This window comes from Chionomys nivalis, chromosome 19, assembly GCF_950005125.1.
Source record: "Chionomys nivalis chromosome 19, mChiNiv1.1, whole genome shotgun sequence".
Classification (NCBI taxonomy): Eukaryota; Metazoa; Chordata; class Mammalia; order Rodentia; family Cricetidae; genus Chionomys; species Chionomys nivalis.
Window position 1 is genome coordinate 29295226 of NC_080104.1, and position 20991 is coordinate 29316216.

The window sequence follows — 20991 nt, forward strand, 5'->3', positions numbered from 1 at the left end:
TGAGAAGGGGGCTACCCCAGGTGTCCTCGCCTTCCTGTGTGACCATTTCTTCCTCTCTGTTTTCTGCTCTCCCACATTACACCCCGCTCATGCTCTCCTTTTCATTCCCGGTCTGTCTGTATCCTTGCTGTCCTGTCTTCTGTCTGTTATGTTCACTAGCCAAGAGAGCGAGACTTTTTGAAGACCTTACGGTTGGTGAGTGCACCAGCAGCATGCGAGTGTGAGCAGCATGAGGATGTGGAGGATGAGGACAAGGGGGTAGGTGTCACCCCCGTAACTCACTAACCTAGCAGGGCGTGCGTGCGTGCAGCGCTAACACGATAGGCCAGTAACTCACGGGCTCCAGCTCATAGAGGAGGCACAGGCACCCAACCCCAGAGCAGGCTGGTCTTTGTTGAGAAACTGGACAAACGAAATACTTTCTTTTTAAAGGTTTCTTCAGAGCTGAAATGACTGACTTATTTAGACATTAGGGTTTTTTTTTTACACTGCATATAAACAGAATACTGATGACTAGTGTAACTAATTTTTATGCACATTCATTTCCTTCTGGAATTGATATTTCAAGCATGACAACTTTCTGGAGTGGGGCTTAGGGAGATTTTTATTCGTTTCCTTAAATCATACCCATCTGTGGGATGCAGAAGGGGCAAGATTTTAAGTATTATAGCCTGTAAGATCACAAGGCGGTCTGACACTTAGCTGACATGGGCCGCCTACCGTCTCAGAGACAGATGAGCTGCTCTGGCCATCTGCATCCCACTCCCCACTGCGATTTCCTTGGAAATCGTCCTTTTATAGGATCCGGTTTGTGAGCTTTCAGCCTCATTTCTGCCCTGACACCAAAATTATTTTTCTCTTTTATGGTCTGCTGTCTTTTATCATGGCACCTTGGATGTCAACAGCTTTTATTTCAGAAGTGAAAGCTTCAGTTTCTTCTGCCTTTTTGCTTTTAGACTATTTCATGTGATACACTTCAGCCCCATTCTTTGTATTTTTGTGAAGTGTTTTCCAACTCTGATTCTTTTTTCTTTCTGCTAATGTGTACCATTTCTTAAGAAAAATGGCAGGAAATAAAATAACTATGATTTGATACTCTTCCTGAGGCTGGGAAAATAGTTGCATTGCATCCAATGAAACACAGAAGTACAGAGTCCTTTCTGCCTGACATTAAGTCCAACTTTGTGTAAAAGCTGAAATAAAATACAGAGGAAAAGTACTGCATAGTATAAGCTGCGTTTTCCCTCAGTCACAGATAAATAAACCTCTTGTCTTTCTCCTTGGTGTTTTTTGTTTTTCATTTTTCAATACTAATTGCATGCTATTTTTACCTCATTTTCATAAATCCATAAGTATAATTAGAAAAACCGTCTTGCTGATAGTGTATATTAAGAAGGTGAAATGGAGATTTATGATTATTTTATAGCTAAGCACCAGTTGGCCAGGATTGTTCTATTGGTGGACACCAAAGGTCTCCATGGTCGAAGGTCTTCCTTTTATTTAAAGGAAGCACTTGGAATAAAGCATATGTTTAAACTAAATTTAGAAAAAGTCCCTCAGACTTGAAATTCAGTCCAAGATGATAGAGAAGGGTTAAAAACCTCTTTTAAAAAGTAAAAGAAACATGGATGGGCCTACCTGAAAAGCAGATAATATATTTCAATTAGCATGGTCAGTAGTGTTGTAAACTGCAGTATCTTTACGCCTCTGATTTTCTGTCCTTAGCCCAGAGAGAAGGGTCGGATGCGCTTCCACCGACTGCAGAACGTACAGATTGCACTGGACTATCTGAAAAGACGCCAGGTAGGGGACTGTCCAGACGCTAGCCTTAGAAACACAAGTGATTAAATACACCTGTGTAGGATTATGTCAGGTAATGGGAAGGTTTAATTGGGTCTGTACTATGGTGCATGTTGCTGAGGCAAATATTTTAGGATGGTTTTAGACATCTGTTCCTACGGAAAGGAAGTTAGTCTTGAGTGCAAGCTCAGAAGAATGTGGAGGGCTTTATTCCCCTTTGAGCAAGAAGGACTGGCTCTCCCTGCTGGGATGAGAGTGCATTGCCTGGGGAGTTAGAGCCATCTGAGTAGCAACAGTATGTCAGGAAAGCCTGTGGATGCAACAGTTCCTGGTAGGGGTGCGGCAACACCTCACTTTCTACACTGCATAGATTAGAATGTTTCCATAGCTTATACCCTGCTTCTAGAAACAGTGCTAGTAGTGTTTGTACTCACTAGTGGGGTCACAGTTTTCTGTTTTTTGTAAGTAGATAACTGGCTTGGTCTTCTTTGTGCTACTCTCATAGACTAACTATAATTCATAAAGACCAAAGTCATTCCTTGTGGTTCTAGACTCTAGAGGCTGGGATTGAAGGGCAAGACAATGACAGGTGCCCTGGCAAGGGCAGCCTACCTTCTCACATGGCAGAAGGGACAAGGGTCAGGGTGAAGGATCGTCCTTGCCTCATCCTTCTCTACTAAATACGGAAACAAACTGTGCAACATAACGACATATGTCTTGGTATTTAATTCGTCCGTGTAAGAAGCGAGTGATGGAGACCATCACATTTGTCTACCTGAATGTCAGAGGTGAACAGTTGATAAGCTTGGTTCTCAGTGTTGCCCTGTCCTGTGATGTCTTCTCAGCTTCTAGATACACTGTGATTTAAATACTTACGATACAAAGTAGTTTTTTAAAACTCTATAGTAGATGGACAAGCTGTTAAAGTTGTGTATGGCTTGGGCCATTTTCTGCTTGATTGCAAGGGTGAAATAAGCTCATTCCAAAAGAAGTTGTCCCCTGATTTTAAGATCACAATGTTTTACCCAGGCCCCATCTATTGAATTGCATTTTTGACAAGTGGGCACTTCCAGTCCTTGTTCTAGAAAACCACAACATACCCAGTTTAAACCGTCTTTTTTTTTTTTTCTAGACCACAGAAGGGAAGGGAAACAGTATTAGTGGTCTTTGCACTCTTTGTATGATTTAGCCTTTCTTTTATAGGTAAAGAGGACTAGTGTCTGGTTCATAATGAAGTTTGTTTATCTCTCCATCTATAAAACAGGTGAAGTTAGTGAATATTAGAAATGATGACATAACAGATGGGAATCCTAAGCTGACTCTGGGATTAATATGGACAATAATTTTGCACTTTCAGGTAAGTCCGAGCTTTCTTCATTGCTGTTTCTGTGTCTTGCGGCTGGTTTTCAGGTGGTTCACGAGACAGTGCTTAATATCCTCTGAGTGAAAAGCAACTTTCAGGGTATTTTCAGAACAATACTCCAGTTACCTTTCTAGTAGCACGGTGAGCCTGGCGTCTCATCTCCTGGTCTCCAAGAGCTTCTCTATTTGCCTTTAAAGACCTTCTTTTGTAAGTTGAGAGGTAGAAATCTGTTTTTCCTAAATGTAGACATGTTTCTCTTGTTCTTCGGGCGGTGTTACTTGTTTTAGTATGCAAAGAGTTTATGACTCAAATCCATAGTATAAGAAATTCAGCTGGGCGGTGGTGGCGCACGCCTTTAATCCCAGCACTTGGGAGGCAGAGGCAGGCGGATCTCTGTGAGTTCGAGACCAGCCTGGTCTACATAGCTAGTTCCAGGACAGGCTCTAAAACCACAGAGAAACCCTGTCTCGAAAAACCAAAAAAAAAAAAAAGAAATTCAATTTCCTGTAGTAGACACTAGATGGCAGTAGACGTATTCTAAAAAGCCAGATTAGAAGAAAAGTCTCACCTAACAGCTGTGGTTTATATAGGTCTGAGGACAGCCAGCCGTACGGTTTGAAAAAAAAAAAAATCTGAAGTTGGATTTACAGTGAGCCTTGTGCTTTGCTTTAGTTCTTTAGCTGCTTGTCTCACAAAACGTTCGTCAGACCCTCAGGAGTACTGTGCTAAACAGCTTACTAGCTCCAGAAGGAAGTAGGTGGGGTTTTAAATCAAATCTTGGCGTGGGGGTGGGCGCAGTAAAGGAGCTCATTTAGGAACAGGATCTGAGCCATATGGAAAGGGGAAAATCCTCTAGGATGAAAACCCCAGGGCTGATAGGACCGGGCAAGTGGGGATGTGGGGTTAACCAGCCTGCCTACGGGACCTATTGATGAAGGTGTCCAGTCGACCGCATTGCTGAAGCCAAGGCAAGCCAGTGAATAGCGCTGCCGGCCAAGACTTCCGAGCAGGACACAAGCCAGACCATGCTACCAGACTGTATGAAGTAGAAGTGACTCAAGAGTGATTTCATGTACAGTGACTCGGTTGTTATCTCCTAGACATCAGCGCATTAGGACAGTCCTGTCGTTTTATCTCAGCTCCCAAATACATACACAGAGTCTTATTGTTACTTATGAATGCCCGGCTTTAGTGTGGCTTGTTTCTAGCCAGCTTTTCTTAAGTCATCCTGTCTACTGTTTCCCTCTGGGCTTGTACCTTTTTCTGTTCTATATTCCTTTCTTTGTTTCTTACTCCAGGGCTGTTGGTGTTGCTGGGTGACTGGCCCCTAGCATGCTTCTCTTCTCCTTTTCTTGCTCCTTTTTTCCTCTTCCAAGATTTCTATTTATTCTCTCTGCCTGCCAGCCTTGCCTATCCTTTCTCCTCCCTCACAATTGGCCGTTCAGTTCTTTATTAGACCATCAGGTGTTTTAGACAGGCAAAGTAACACAGCTTCACAGAGTTAAGTAAATGCAACATGAGAGAATGCCACACATGTCTGCATCATTAAACAAATGGTCCCCAGCATAAATGAAACACATCTTCAACTAGTATCCACAACACAGCACTTTCTAAATTATGGTTGAAACTGCGAGGACTCAGATGGGAAAGTCTGAGGCCCCTCACTGGAGGGGAGCCAGCTAGTTCATCACGTAACTGATAAGGCAGGCTGTGTCTAATTTGACTATCACCCTAGAGATCACTGTGGGGCAGTTGAAAGAACTTCAGAGGAGGGAAACAATTTCATTCTTGGCTTTTTTTTTTTATTCTTTCTTGTGATGGCCACTCTGACTGAGCTCGAGGGAAAAATATTTTAATAAAATAAGATCTGATGGGCTAGCGAGATGAAGGTGCAGTGGGCAAAGGCTCTTGTCCACAAACCCAAAGGCTCGACGCTGAGCCCACATGGTGAGAGAGAACTGACCCCTGTCAGTGGTCCCCTGACCTCCAGTTGTGTGCTAGCATGTGTACCCTTTTCCAATAAATAAAATGTAATTAATTTTTTAAATCTTTAGTTCTATGTAAATATATGAAAATAAAGTGGCCATCGTGAGGGAGAAGAGCCAGGAAACTGAAGTGGTTTCAGAGGTGAGGGATAGAGGTTGGGGGAGGGGTATTGAAAATTGTATCCAAGAGGTGACATTTTGAAAAGGGAAGAAACTTGGCCACAGGGTATAGAAAATGGAGAGGAGGACTCAGGTTAAACTCTTTAGGACATCAGAAAACATTGTGAGATCTAAGGTTGGTAGCAGGGAGAAAATGGTTGACCTTCTGGATGGCTTTGAAGGGTAAGTGAGCTATCCTGTGTGCTAGTCTGCTGAGCAGAGCAGACCTGAGAAGTCAAGGTACAGGGATTTATCAACACAAAAAGGGTTTTGACAGTCTGAGCAAAGGGTCCCCTGTCGTCGGGAGGGCCCATGAGGACAATGGGGCAGGAGCAGGTCTTGCTGAGAAAACAAAAAGGAATGAATATTCAGAGAGATGTGTGAAGCAAAGGGAAAATGGATTGATGAAACCATGGAAGGAAAAAACAAGAGTAGAAAAGGCTGGTTAACAGTCTCAAATGCCACCAGAGATGGCAGAGGAAACGTTCCCCAGCTGCTTGCAGCAGAAACAGGGAAATAACAGATGGGAATGTGGGTAAGCAGGAATCAGAGGCAGCATATGTAGACTCCGCATTTGAGGGACTCTAAAGCAAAGGGTCATTTAAGAAGAACTGCATGTTAAGCCAGCCATTGCGGTACTGCTCGTGTATCAGAGTCACGGATGAGAGGCAGGAGGAGTAGTTTGAGTATGGTTGCTTGAATAAAATGTAAATGAAATAAAGCTCTTCTTACTGCTGTGCTAATCGAAGATTCGAACTCCCGCCATGCCCAGAGAGAAGAGTGGTCACCCTCACCCAGAGTGGGTAGCCTTTTATTTCCTCTGCTTGTTGCATAAATAAGACAGAAATTTCAGACAAATCAATGGTCTGTTTTTAAAGATGCGTCTGAGCATCACAGGTTGAATCTGTTCTTCAGTCTGGCATTCAGAAGGTAGGAGATATACTCCTGACAGTCTCATGTCCTGAAGCACTATGTGCTCGATCACGATGAGGTGTGCTCTCTGTTAAAGGGTAAGCTAGCTGTAACCAAAGGTTATACATCCACTGGCGATATAAATACAAATCTAAGTGTGTGAAGAAAAGTTGAGGGGTTGTGGCAGGCCCAGCAGGGCATTTCGGGAGAAGACTGGAAAAGGTACCAGTTACCAGGCAGATGCAAAAGCTGAGCCATTTCTGGAAGGGAACGGTGCATGTGACTCAACCATGGACAGTTGCTTAGTTTGGCAGGGCCAGGGGGAAGGGTGGAGGGAGTGCCAATCACGGTTGCTTCTCCACCCTGTCAGTGCACGTAGCAGTAGCAGCCGGTCTGCATTTAAATGCTGCTCCATTACTGTTGAAGACATTGAAAACTTAAGAACGAACAAGCCCAAGACTATGTCACTGGATGTTTAATTTTTTTTAAATAATTAAGTAACCCTTTTAATACAGATAGGTTACAGACAGACACCTACAACATCTGTGTTAACCTGAGCGTTTGATTGCATATCCCCCCTCAGAAAGACAGCGTGAGTGAGTTGCTTCTGTGATTGGTGGAGGACTAAGGCTACCTTTGGAAGGTATTGCCAGCTCTCCAAATGGCTTTGGCCTGTGTGTCAATCTCTCTCATGTCACACCAATTTCCTTTGCACCAGGTCTATGACTCAGCGTTAGAAATATGCACAGCTCAAAGTATCAGTCTCCATACTGGCTTCTTAATTTTCAACCGTGGCCCCACTAAAGCTGTTTAATATGTAACCCAAGTGCAATTACGGAGCAGAAAGGTGACCTGCCCTGATGTAAGTGTCAGATGTGCAGGAACTTCCACCTTTAAATCACTCCCTATTCGTTTGCTCATGTGACAAGCCTAAGGAGCAGGCAACCGAGAGCGTTATTATTTGAAAATATGTCAACTGCATTAAAAGACTGGCTATAGAGATGATTAAACTATTTTTGCCATTCAGTGTTTTGTCTTCCCTTCAACCCATTGTTGAATCTTATTTTTACTCCATTTTTTTTTTCTGAGTTAGTCTTAACATAGAGAGACTCTTAAGGTTTTCATTTATGTAAGCCCTAAAATTAGTTGGTGATTTTTTAGGGGTGTGGGAGTCAGAGGAAAGACTTTCTGCACTGGAGTTTGAAAGGCACTTTGAGACAGGACTTGAAGGGCACTTTACCATGAAGTCTTCCTGTCTTCCTGCTGTGTTTACTTTCCCTTCGCTCGGCTTCAGAGGTTAATGCAGATGGTGATACTGTGTGCGCTGTTCAGAGGCGCTCTGGTAATCTGCGGGTGGTGGTCTCTGGAATGAAGCGCAGGCCTTGGTGTCCTGTTTGATTGTGAGTACTCGTGTTAGTCTCCGAGGACTGGCGGCCAGGAAAAAGCCACAGTGCCTAATAAGACACAGAGACCAGCTGGCAGGGTGCCACGGCATTTCTTGCAAGTGATTTTCTCATAAACAACATGGCTTCAGGCTGAAGAGGATGGTCACACAGTCTGCTAGGAATTACGGGTCAGAGTGGAATCTCAGGACTTGGTGGAGCCGGTCCTGGACACTCCGGAGTTTGAAATGAGTGAGTTCGTGGAGCCGTGAGTGCCTGTGGATCAAATGGGGAATGTCTGCGGCTGTGTTCGGGCTGAGAAAGAAGAACAGTATTTTGATCCTGCCAAAACTCCCTTGAGCCCTGAAAAATACTCTCCCGGAAGAAGATATTTCAGAAGAAAACCGTTCCAGAAAGCTGTAGGTGACTCTGCTTCTGCGGGGCGAAACAGCGAAAGAGAAGGCAAGAAGGGTGGCGGTCAGCCTGCCAGGGAACAGCCAGCTGTGCCAGCCAGAGAGCTGGTGCCAGAGGACCCCGCCACAAGCCCCGCACCAGAGGGTGGTGTGCAGCCAGCCAGGACAGCTGCAGCAGACCACAGTGAGCAAAAACCTCTGCCGGGTGCTCCGAACGGGGGCTCCTACCAAGTGATAGTTTCCTCTGCTCAGAGCAGCGACTCAGAAGTACAACTTAGTGCCCGGGACAAGACGACTTCAGAAAAAGATAGCCCTTCCTGTCGCACAGAGACAGAGAGACATTTAGGTGATGTCAACACAAAAGAGAGACCATTCCTGAGAAAAGACAACGATTCTCTTTTCCAAAAGTCAGCCAGCTTAAGTTCCATCTGTGTCACAGAGAACACACTCAGAAACAATGTGTTTGTGGGAAACCTGTCAAAAAGTTACAGCAGTATCCAAGAGCACCGCAGGAGAGTTCACCCTCATGAAGCACACTGTCCTCAGTTTACAAAAAGGAGGTACCATGCCCTCTGTGCTAGTGTGCCCTCGGTCTCCAGGGGCACACCTGGGAGTGATGGATGTGAGGTAAGAGAGAGTATGAACGAATGCGCCCCTCTCACAGCAGACTTGAGTGTGTGGTTTGCCTTTCTAAAATGCCATCTGTGTATTAGCTCACGTGACATTGAAGGGTTTTCATATGTGAACACTGTAATTTCAACTTTTGTGTTAGCCATATCTCTTCTCCTCAGTTTAATTTCAGTAGCATAAATATTTTAATTGTTGCATATAGCTTGGGAATTTCTTTAGTCTGTGGCTCTTAATTTTTCTTTTGGAATAGCTGCAGAAACTTAGCTCTGTGTTAGATAAAAGTTAAATTAGAAAATAGGAGAGCTGAATATCTTGATGTAGATGGCATAGAGGATTTTGATGTTTGAGATACTAGATTGCCCAAATATTGCCTGTTAGATCATTGCCAGTTAGACACATATACACACTGTAGTTCCCAAATACATTCAATTACTGTGTGTCAATTAAAATATAAAGTGTTATATATTATTTAAAGGAATAAGTAGTGACAGGACAATATGCAGTTCCTTCCGCATTCTGCTGTTCTGGTCCATAGTCCAAGAGGCCAAATTCCAGTTCTCTATCAGTCATCATGCACAAGACACTCACATAATTGCTTTCGCTTGTTCTGTGTGTTGAGGGTGGAGACACAGATTAACTTGCCCAAATTCCATGGCTCTGATTTGACATCAGAAAATTGTTGGGGCATCATGTCATTGGCACTGGGATATGACGCAGGCTGATATGAAGCTGAGATCTTTTTCCCTAACACTGATATTTAGCTTTGGATAAATTATTTGTCTTTCGAAAGTAATTAGATCAGTGTCGTTTACTTCCCAAGGAAGTACATTACTTAAATGTCTTCTCTGTGCTGCTGATGCAGGGTTTTCTTTTTATTCTTTAAACTTTTCCTAACTTTTTCTTTTACCCCCAAATACCCGAATATAAGTAGCATTCGTGATGCTCGACTTCATGGGCAGGTCAGGGCAGGTCATCGTGTCATTGGTGTGGATTGTTGGCGGTGGCAGACAGAAGTTTGTTAGGGTTAGTATGCATAGTCATCACTGACCTTGGTGCCTGAGTTCCTGTTTATGTACACCACAGACCTAGCCAAGGTTCTGCTTCATGAAGTTCTGTTTCTGTTTTGTGGTGGTTGCATTTATAAAGAAAACATCCAGTTGTAGCATTATCTGTGTAAATCAGGCATAAAGGCCAGTGCAGAAGGAAGCATATTAACTGCCCTGTGCTTATGAATGTAATTGGTTTGGTGTCTTAGATTTATTTCCCTCATTTGGCTTCACGTGAACTCTGTGTGCTTTTGTTGTTGTTTGGAAATTATTACAGTCTGTTTAGGTGCACATAACCCTTCTCGTCATCATCCTCATGCCAAGTATTTTGTGATCTGTTATAGCAAATGTGTTTTTAAGTTTCCTTGGAAAATACATGTAGAAATAAGTCAGAAACCTGCCACTTAGTTTTGTTAGTGATTGTGCTACAGCAGTGTGTAACCAAGTGTAGTGTCATCTAGATCAGAGTAGAACAAAGCAGCTATGCTTTTATCCACAGAGAGCCAGCAGTCTCAGCTGTTGTCTGACGTCCTTCTTCCTGTATCATTGCAGGTGTCTTCTAGCCTTGGTTTGTTTTAGTGTGTTCAAGTGGGACTGTCTGTTGAACTCTGTGTCACAACAGACTCCTCACTTCTCGTAGGTAATTAGATGGAAGTGACCAGCCCCAGCCCCTCCATTAGTGTCTTTCTTCCTCAGAAATCTCTCCTTAGCCACACAATTGTCTGCCTGAGGTTATTCTTCACTTCCTCTCATTTGATTCATCCTTGAACACTGTAGAGGTGGCTTTGCAGTAGAATTTGGTACGATTCTTTGAGCTCCTCTTAACCTGATTTGAACTCCCTCGGTCTTGTGACACTGGTCATTCTCTGTGTAGATGATTAGCCTACCTCTCCTTGAAATCCTTGCAGTCATGTGCTGAGAGGCACTCCAGGCTAAGGGCTCCCCTTCCATACATGTCTGACGAGTATATCATATAAGCATACAAACGTGTGTGGGACACATGGGTGGATTTGAAAGGAGATGGGTGTGTGTAATTAGTACCCAGGATTAGTATGATGTTCCTAAATTAGAAAATGCTACAGAACATGTTATGGCCTTGGATCTCCCCAGCAGTTCCATGAAAGAGCCAAAACAGGTGGATCTCACACAGAGTGAAGAAAAGGAAGCTCACAGTAGCTCTACAACCCAGTGTGTTCTAAGATAGTACAGTTATTGTCAGGGACCAGCCTCCACAGAAATATCACTCTCCAGGGTAGGCATGTGGGGACTCTAGAAACATTAATAAAGAATATGAAGACGTGAAAATAGTAAAACAGGAGAAACAGAGACTAGTACCTGGAGGGAGTTCCAGTGAATATGGAACCACCCACGATGAATTTCTAATTGCTTAAAATACCCCTGACCCCAAAAGGTGGAGTAAGACAAAAAACTGCATTAACAAGGTACAAGGAAATGAACAGACCAGTGAAGGTCGTAGGCTACGTCCATACTTTAACCATTTTGTTGCTGTTCTAAAACAAGTCACGTTCACACCCTAGACTGAAATATTCTGTAGGCAAACCACTCCCTGGGTGGAATCGAATGTTATCTCCTTAATGGAATTGGAACTCTGTTCATTCCTTATACTTTTGTTTGAGTAGAAACTTCTACTTCTCTATTTCTGAAATACAAGGTCTGACTATTAGCTACACAGTTGACAATAACCTTGAGAGAGCGGAACTCTATGATATAAATCTAGGTGTGACCGTTGTTTGAGGTAGAAACACAATAACCTTGAAGGAATAGAGGTAACTTCCAACTCTCTGACCTTTGTCAACGTGGAAATAGGTTCACATTTTCCGGGGCTTCCACAAGTTATTATGATTAGCTGATTTAGACAACAGTACAGTATCTGTTACATCTCATTGTCAGAGAAGTTCTGCTGGGCATGATTGCCAGTCTGTAGCCCTAAGTACTTACTAGGCTGTGGCAGGAACTCTGTTTGAGCTCAGGAATTTCAGGAAGTAGTCCACCATGCCCAAATAAGGGATGTGGATTGCTTAGCGTAAGAAGCATCGAGCCAGCCCAGTACAGAAATGGAATGGATCAGAATTCATATCCTGTCTGTGGTAGCCACTGCATTTTATCCTGGGCAACATAGTGAGACCACAGTTCTGTAATTTAAAGCAAAAAGACTGAAGAAAACTTCTAGAAGAAATCAGAGTCAGGGCTGATGCTCATAAGATCATCTGTGAAGGGTGGGAATGATGAACACAAGAGGCAAGGCTTAGGTAGTCCTTGCAAACAGGTGGTCTTTGTAATGGATTAAGTAAAATGCTGCAGGATCCCTAGTGGTTGCAGCAGCAGAGACATTTCAGGTCCCTGAGCAGCGACAGTGGGCGGCGGGTCCCAAGAGCATCCAGTCCTAAGCAGGGACTAGCGCAGTTCCCCAAGTGCCTCCTGCAGCAGATCACAAGGAGAGACAGACAGATGGGCATGCCACGAGACCGTGCCGCAGGTCTCCGAAGGTGGCTGGGAGGGAGAGGGAGTGGGCGTGCTTTGTCTCTTAAAGGGACAGGACAGATCATTACATTCCAGGCTCTTTTTTATAATAAAAATGTGGGAGGTTAGGCTCCACAGGTTAAAGGATTTGGGGCTGCAGATTCTCAAGACTACTTCCTGCTTATTTGTGGGTGTTGTCTTTGAGGGGAACCTGAGAAGGCTGGGTGCTGGTCACATCCTGGCATAGATGGTCTCTTTGCTCCTGTCCAGTGTTTGTGGTATGGAAATGTCTGGTGTCTCTTACACCTGTTTAAGGTATTGGCAGAACAGAGGACAAAGTTAAGTTTAGGAAAAAAAAATATTAGGATCAGGGAATTGAGAGGAATGTATCTGACTTGTTTAAGGTGGATTCTTCAATTTGGCTCCCTGGAACTCACAAGAATTCTTTGGGTTTGTGGAAACAGAAGTTTTAGACATATGCATTGTGTAGACAGTAGCATATTTATGTCAGAATGACTGTGACAAATATTTTTCTACAATGAAAAGTATTTTTAAGACTATAGAAGGCAGTGTGAGAGAGATTTAGTAACTTGTGTTTGTCCTCACACTTTTATAACTTGCAAGCCTTGTATTTGTATTTTACTGAAATTTATTTCATAAGGTTGTCCTTTTAAACTGATAGAACCTCTCAGCTGTCCAGCTGCATCAGAGATCTTTGGGAGGATAAAAATTTACTTGAGTTACTGATTTAAAAACAACAGAGAACTTACTTGGTTGGCATCTAGAGCCACTTACTCCTCAGGGTCCTCCATGTTGTAAGAAGAGACTTAAAAGTACATACCAGTTTAAAACAGGAGTTTTTGTTATCTGAAATGAGATACAGTGAACAGACAATTATAACATTTAACAGTATAAGGACATTTAAGTTACTTATATGAACACACACCGAGCGAACAGGAATTGGGTGAAGAGGATGCTCTTGGTGGGCCCTACCAAAGGCATGCCACTGTGCAAAACACACTTGCAACAGAGTTAGGCATTATCATTTCTGTAATTTCATATTCTTTTAGAAGTTATTGGAGCAGATCATGGTTCTTCTATTAACCCTAATGCTACTCTTCGGGTTCTGCTATGCTAGCCTCTTCCCCCACAACATTCATTTTCTGAGGATGCCTGTGAAGTGGTTCTAGGTGAGGCTCAGAGGGGTTAGACCACTCAGCCTACTTGACTAGCACATAGAGAACCTCGCTTTGACCAAGCCGAATTTTTCTTGCCCTCGCCTTTCCCAGTTTTACATTTCTGTGAATTCTCGTGTGTAAATGTACACTTTTTTATTTTTAGTGATTTCTTCCCCTTCCTTTCTGACGAACATTTACTCTGTACTGTATGTTGGGTTAAAACAAGGCCCTGAGTTGAGTAGATCACCCTTTTCTGCATGATACAGTCTACTATTTGCCACAAGTGGGGACCAGGCTATAAGCCTAAGTCCTTGAAACTCTGGCTTCTGGATGGGGTTGAACTTCCTTCCCACAAGCCTGATGTGTTAGCTAGTGAAAGTAATACTTCTGTCTGCCTTTCTGTCGTTGGATGAATTGCCAGTCAGTGGTGCTGACGTCAACCAGGCATGCTGGAGAGGAGGAGGATGAGGACTAGAAGTGTGGCTGCTGTGGAGATGTTAGCAGTCTCTGGACAAATGAGGAGTGGGTCTTTTGATTACATTAACCTTTAGATCTGAAGTTTTGAAACCAAATTGGAGCCATCTCAGAATGTGAGAGGAACACAGAAACATTCAGTCACACTGAAATGGATATATTCATTATTTTTTTTCTTTATGCTTCAGTTTCAGAATTCATAGGATTGTGCTAAACTCAGAATGTCTTCTTTCTGACCTGTGCTAGGCTGACCCTGTGTCCTGAAACTGAAGATCATCTTTTATATAACTGAGTAATTTGTTTCTTTCTGAACCATTTTATCTTCTTAATGAAAATGTGTTTATTGATTTTTGACTTTCTATAGTTATTTAATTAATGAAAATGTAATCACATAGGATTTGGACCCCAGTCAGCTTTATAATGTTGTGTATTTTAAACTTGATGGAGGACCTATAAAACTGTGAACTCCTTTCTTCTACCAAAGAAACGGGTATTTTTCTATGTTCGGACAAAAATGAGGGTATCCTGAGTAGCCCTCAGCTTTAGCACTTTGTTTTTAGCAGGGTTTTTTTTTTTTGTTTTTTTTTTTTTACCTAAAACCCCAGCCTGAATTTTTGCCAATGTGTAAATCACTTTAGTCCTTTTCCTCATGTAGGTGGTTTGTAATTGTTACGGTTTCATAGTGTTTGAGCAACATTTTCACTTAAAGTATTTTGCAGAGCATTCTAACACATTTTTTTAAACTTGGAAGCAGCCACTAAAAATGTGTTGATTACACTTATTTCTGCCAAAATGCTTTCTGAAAGAGTTGTCTTCAGAAACAACATCATTACCTGAAAATACGTGCTTGTGCCGATGGCTCCGCGTGGAAGCCGACTCGCCCACCGCAGTGGCAAGTGGGTAGATCAGAGTTTAAGTAGCACTCCCCCTTGTACACTGGCCTCAGTTTACCCTGGAGTACCCACTGTCCTGAGACCTCTATGAGATGCCATTGCTTCCTTGTTTTATACAAAAGGAAACTGATGCCCAGAGAAGCCACTGGTTAGGAAGGATGGGATTCACTGCATGCTGCCAGGTTCCGCAGCTGTGGTCTACTCTCCATCTCCAGACGTCCCTGGGTGAAAAACTTCTTGGGTTAGGAGAACGATGGTGCACTCCTTCTCTCCAACTGTGGCTTCCGTTCTTAATACTATCAAAAGTCTCACACAGAATATTTTCTTCTAATACCACATGCAAAGAATCGTAATTTCTGTTTGATGGCATTTTTTCCATCCAACTCTGTCTTAGGGTTTCTGTTGTTGTGTTAAAACATGAAAACAGTGAGCAACTTGGGGAGGAAAGGGTTTATTTGGCTCACACATCTACAGTTCATCATCTAGGGAAGTCGGGCAGGGACATTGAAGCAGGGACTGAAGCGGAAGCCCGAGAGGAACACTGCTTACTGGCTTGCTTATCCTGCTTCCTTACAGGATGACCAGCCCAGGGATTATACTACCCACAGTGAGCTCAGCTCTCCCACATCAATCCCCAAGAAAATGCCCCCAGATCCTTGCCTACAGGACAGTCGGGAACATTCTTTCAGTTGACTATCCTTTCCCAGATAGCTCTAGCTTATGTCAAAATGATGAGAGACTAGTCAGTAAAGCCCACCTAAGGGGTTAAAGACTTTGTGTTCTGTGTAGGTAGTCCTCTGACTAGCCGTCATTTCCGCATTGCCATAGGTCTCAGATGTCAGGTCCTGCATTAGTAGAATGAGATGGTTCATCAGTGGGCTAAACCTCTTAGGATGCTGTGGAATCCCCATGGTAGAATAAAGAACACATAAGATCTTCAGTCACAAAACTTAGAAGTCTTATTATCCACATCTCTAAAATGGGCGTAGCTGCTTGTTTTAAATGAGGTAATGTAGGAGTAGACGGGATGCAAGGTGCGCCGTGGCCTTCATCCCTTCACCATCTTTTCCTGCGAATGCAGAGAGACCCTCTAACTGTCCTCTGAAGCAACGAGCTCTGTAAGTTTTCAGGTTTTACCGAGACGTTTCCCGCTGTCATGAAACCTTTTACATAGCAATAAGGACGCTGCATCCCGTCCTCCTCCTCCTCGTTTCTCCTCTCTCACTCCTTTCTTGAACTATTGTAGATCAGTGTGTGTTCGTCTTCAAATACCAGAGGCACCTTAAAGCTTCAACATATTCAAACAGAAATTCTCCTGTTGGGAAAAACCAGTTCTTGAAGTTACCTTGGCTTATTTACACCTTAATAGAAGATTCACTTCAAAGACATTGCACACTAGAATAAGAGAGGCAGATCTGTGTCAGGGGACCATGCTTCGACAAGCACACCACTTACCAGGGTAGGGGCATGAGGATTAGAATGTAAAGTAGGAGGAGCCTAGATCAGAAAGAATCGCTAAGACTTAGGCAACTCAGCTGAATTCACTGAATACGGAATGCAGATTTTATTTTCCATACACTTTTATACCTCAATACAAAAACGGGAAGAAACCAAAAGACTGCATTAACATGATACGAAGGACTACGTGAACAGTAACTTGTGCCAGCAAGGCATTAATTCTTGACTAAAGCATTCTGTTGTTCAGGCACCCTAAACCAAGCGTCCAGAAGACAGTCTCTCCCAAGGTCAAACCCCCATCTCAAAAGAAGGTACAGGAGTGTGCTTGAATTTCCAACCATTGGTTGGGGGAAGTGTCTACCTGTATGGGCCATCTTTTTGTCAAAAGGACTAAGCAGCCACACCCTAGGTCAGGATGTGTAGCCCTGGTTGTTGTCAAGCATTTTGAGCAACCTCAAACTCTGACATTCAGACAAGGTGGAAATAGGCTCATTTTAGGCCTCCACAGATCTGCAGGTCTGTAGGGAGAAGGCTGTCAGTGAAGGAGCGTAACTGTATTTATTTATTTATTGTAACAATTTATTTCAGATGGAATCTCTTAGTATGTTTTCAAAGTTGGCCTTGGCTCTATGGACTCAAGTGATCTTCCTGCCTCACCACACCCAGTTTACTGGGAAGTTTTTTGGTTTTGTTTTTTAATGAACCCTCTGTCTCCTATTTATGTGAGAGAGTCAAGTGTGTTGATGCCTCAAAAAAGGTCTGATTTTCTATGTATTAGCTGCACTGTCCCTGTTGAAACAGACATTCCCCATGCAGGAAAGTTTGACTGTAAATGTTGAGGTGGAACAAAGGGATACCTGCCCTTATGGGGTGAGTCTCTGGAGCAGCGTCTTCCCAGCAGTGGCCTCCTTTCTGTTAATACTGGAAGGTGAAGGTAATTAAAGCTGTTGAGTTAGTGGTGTGCACTCTGGCTGCTGAGAAAAACAAATTCATCAGTGGCAGTGATAATATGTTTTCCTAAAGATGAGGAGAAATTTCACTCTCAGAAACCGTGAGCTGGAATTTAGGGAACCTAGTTGCAAGCAAAATGTTAGACCCTGGGCACAGTGTCTTATTTACTTTCACTTTATGGCCTTCACTAAAGGGACAACTTTTCCCCAAGTGGCTTTGCTTTCTGTCAGTTTGAATTCTGTGATTCCTTGATCTTCTTTTTATAGCCTTGCCTACAGGAAATAGCTTATGTTGGTTTTTCTACTTTTTGTACACATTAGTTACTTATCAAGTTGATAAAGTTTTTAAAATGACATAATTATTTTTAAATATTAAAAATAAAATTGCAATTTTGAATATTAAATATATACGTGTTTTAAGTGTACACATGAGGCTATGATAGAACTCTGTGTCAGAATGCTTCCATAACATGCTTGTGGCCTAGAACTCCCATAACCAAGATAAATTTAACCAAGTTAAATAAAGGTGAAAAATTTCAGGGAGTGTTGGAGTTTGGGGATCAGCTGTGCTACGTGCATGCCGTGATGGTGACAGCTTCTGTGAAAATAGGCTCTTCCCTTTCCCGGTTGTCTGGTGATGTTGACTGCTCGGGGGCCTTTCTCATTTCCAGATCGCGTGGCTTCACAGTGATACTGTTGTTACTCACTCCCAGCAACTAGGCCATTTAGCAATCCACTGTCAGTGAAATTCGAGAACCCAGATGTGTTAGCGGAGTTTCCAGGTTATGTCCTGTCAAGTTTGGGACTTTTTGTTTTTGGTTTGTTTTGGTTTGATGATGAAGGTGAGGTGTAGCATCTCTACTTGGTACTGGTTCCCTGCGGGACCCTTGTGCACAGTGGTCAGTCTAGAAGCTTCTACTGGAAAGCCGAGCTGACCATAATCACTTCATTTCCTACAATGGCTAAGTTTGCAGAGGTTCAAAAGACAACATACAATATTTCTGATTTATACTTGGTCTTCTCTCCCCCAATCCATGCCTTTTCACCTAGTAGGCATCTACTTAATACCTACCTGATGGGTCTGTATTAGGCAGACTAGGAAGAGAACATTCTAAGGGTAGAAATCACTTACAGACCTAGAGAGAAGGAGCATGTGGTGCTTTCTTTTTTTTCTCCCGAGACAGGGTTTCTGTAGAATAAAGAATTCACTAAGGCATGGTGGTGCATGTCTTTAATCCCAGCACTTTGGAGGCAGAGACGGGAAGATCTCTGTGAGTTCAAAACCAGCCTGGTCTACACAGTGAGACCCTGTCTCACAGAACAAAAACCAAACAAACAGAAAGAGTGAACTGCACTGCTCACGCAGGTAGGGCAAACCCTTGGTATAGTTGGATGGCTGTTAACTACTCTGCAGGCATTTTAGTAACTGGGTAGTGCTCTTTGTAAGCCAGCATTTGTGGGGGGCTCTAAAAAGTATTTGTATTTGATGCAGAAATCCCAAAGACTCTTCTTTCCAATTTGGAATCGTGTATCACGGAGGAGCACATACAGAGCGGTGGTGATGGCGGTTGCTGCTGCACACTCTGCTGTGCCAGGGCGCTGCCCTGAAATAGGTTTGCTCTATGAGAAGCAAACAGCGTTTCCTCATTCATTCTGTGAAGTTGGGATCGTCCGTGTGTGAATAGCAAAACGCACACGATGGTTGGGATGCATCTTAACTCGGGTTTCTATTGCTGTGAAGAGCCATGACCACTGCAACTCTTATGAAAGAAAGATTTAACGGGGGCTTTGCTAAACAGTCTCAGAGGTTTAGTTCATCATTATCATGGCAGAGAATATGATGGGGAGCATGGAGGCATGCAGGCAGACAAGGTGCTGTCTACATCTTGATCAGAAGGCAACAGGAAATGGACTATGACACCAAGTGAAGCTTCAGCAAATGAGACCTCAAAGCCTGTCCCCAAAGTGACACACTTTCTTTAACAAGGCCACACCTACTTTAACAAGCCTACCCCTCCCAATAGTGCCACTTCCTTTGAGCTTATGGTGACCAGTTACATTCAAACTACCACAAGGTGTTTCTGTGTGAATACACTTAATGAGTTAACACTTTCACGTGTGAGTGGAACTAATTATATCTTGTAGTAATAATGAATTGAAGTAGAATCTAAATTTTCACAGTTGAAGCAGAAAAGTAACAGAAGCTTCTGAATTTTCACAGTTGAAGCAGAAAAGTAACAGAAGCTTCTGAATTTTCACAGTTGAAGCAGAAAAGTAACAAAAGTTTCTGAGAGAATTTGCTTAGTTGAAAAGTTAAAGAATATCCCCTTCCGTTAAAGGCTAGTGTTAGCAGTGAGTAAGAAGTTTTAAGCCCCATGCCAAGATATAATACAATGCCCTCAGGATTCAATCAAAAGAGAAATTCCATTCTGGAAGATGATGGAAGTTTTGCTGCGGCCAGGATCATGGTAAGGCCACCTGAGCAGTGTTTTACATTGAAAGTGACACTGGAGCTTACTTGGACTTCAGGCACTGCATTTGTTCAGGTTGAAGAGCAGCTCCTTAACCATGGGCAGAAAACAGCTTACACACTCCTCCCTCTGAAGGGACAGCCCTGTGTGTTTAACATCACTGTTTGGCTCCCCTAGTGCTCTATCTGTGAGCACAAGGACCTCCTTCCCTCCCACATCTCCCCCTGTGCTGTGGTTGAAGGGACCAGGAGTGTCGAGCAAGGCTCTGTGACACTGTGCTGCGACGTTGCAGTTCTTGTTCTTTGTTCTGGGTATGAGAGTTACTGAGGGTGGGGTTGGAGGAGAACGTGGAGATGCATCATGGTTGACAGAGTTTTTCATGGGGGGCGACTGTGCCAGTGATGGGTGTAGAAGGAGCAGTGGACTGTGTTCCCGCCCAGCTCCCGCACTGCTAGCTTTATACCCGAAATAATTACATGGAAACTGTATTCTTAAATACTGCTTGGCCCATTAGGTCTAGCCTCTTACTGGCTAATTCTCACATCTTGATTAACCCATTTCTAATAATCTGTGTAGCACCACGAGGTGGTGGCTTACGGGGAAGGATCTTAACCTGCGTCCGTCTGCCTCATTGCCTTCTTCCCAGCATTCTGTTCTGTTTACTCCGCCTATCTAAATTCTGCCCTATCAGGCCAAGCAGTTTTCTTTATTAATTAACCAATGAAAGCAACAGATAGATAGAAGACCCACCTACATCAGATGGGGTGCTTCTCTGTGGTAGGAATCTAGACGGGGTGCATGAAGGGGAAAGAAAACTCCGGTTTCAAGCGCACTGAATTTTAAAGGTTGTAATCTACATCACAGTGGTCATGGGTAGCATCTGAGGCTGGCATGGAGCTCAGCGGGAGCCTGTCTGCCAGAAGTTATTCTCTGAGATAGAAGGGCGTAACTTGTTTGAAGCTCATACCAAGGATACTGAATCTGAGTGAAAAGAAAGGACTGAGTTTTCCGTATGAGTGGAGCTGAGGGTTGGGCGTGTATTCACACTCAAGTGCTTAACAGTTGTGGGTACATCATTTCTGAGTAGAACGAGGGTGTCCTATAATGTGAAAAGTTGAGGTCTTTGTACCCATAGGTATAAGTTTGAGAAACACACATGCAGGCCTAGAGGAGAGGTATGGTAGTGGGGGGAGACCTGACACTCAAAAATGAGGAGCGATATGAGGCCCTTAAGAGGCGTTGTTTCTCAGGGGCTGCGATTTCTGGTGAGTCTGGAGTTGTGGGAGGCAGATCAGAAGTGAAGCGAGCACACAGCATAGATGGGAAGGCTCAGCAGGCGATGGACAGTTACCTGAGAATGGCCAGAGAAGAGGAAAGCAAGCTGGTGTGGTGTGTT

The 20991-nt window shown here is 43.4% G+C and overlaps 1 protein-coding gene across 14 annotated transcripts in view; it reads left to right on the plus strand.

Annotated features, from left to right (window-relative positions):
- Window positions 1-20991, plus strand: part of Dst (dystonin) — a 392323-nt gene that overhangs the window by 191742 nt on the left and 179590 nt on the right. For all 14 annotated transcript variants that reach the window (XM_057751244.1, XM_057751246.1, XM_057751245.1 and 11 more), the window contains 2 exons: window positions 1726-1803; window positions 3065-3157. In XM_057751244.1, the coding sequence (XP_057607227.1) occupies window positions 1726-1803; window positions 3065-3157 (171 nt within the window). The remainder of the gene's footprint in view (window positions 1-1725; window positions 1804-3064; window positions 3158-20991) is intronic.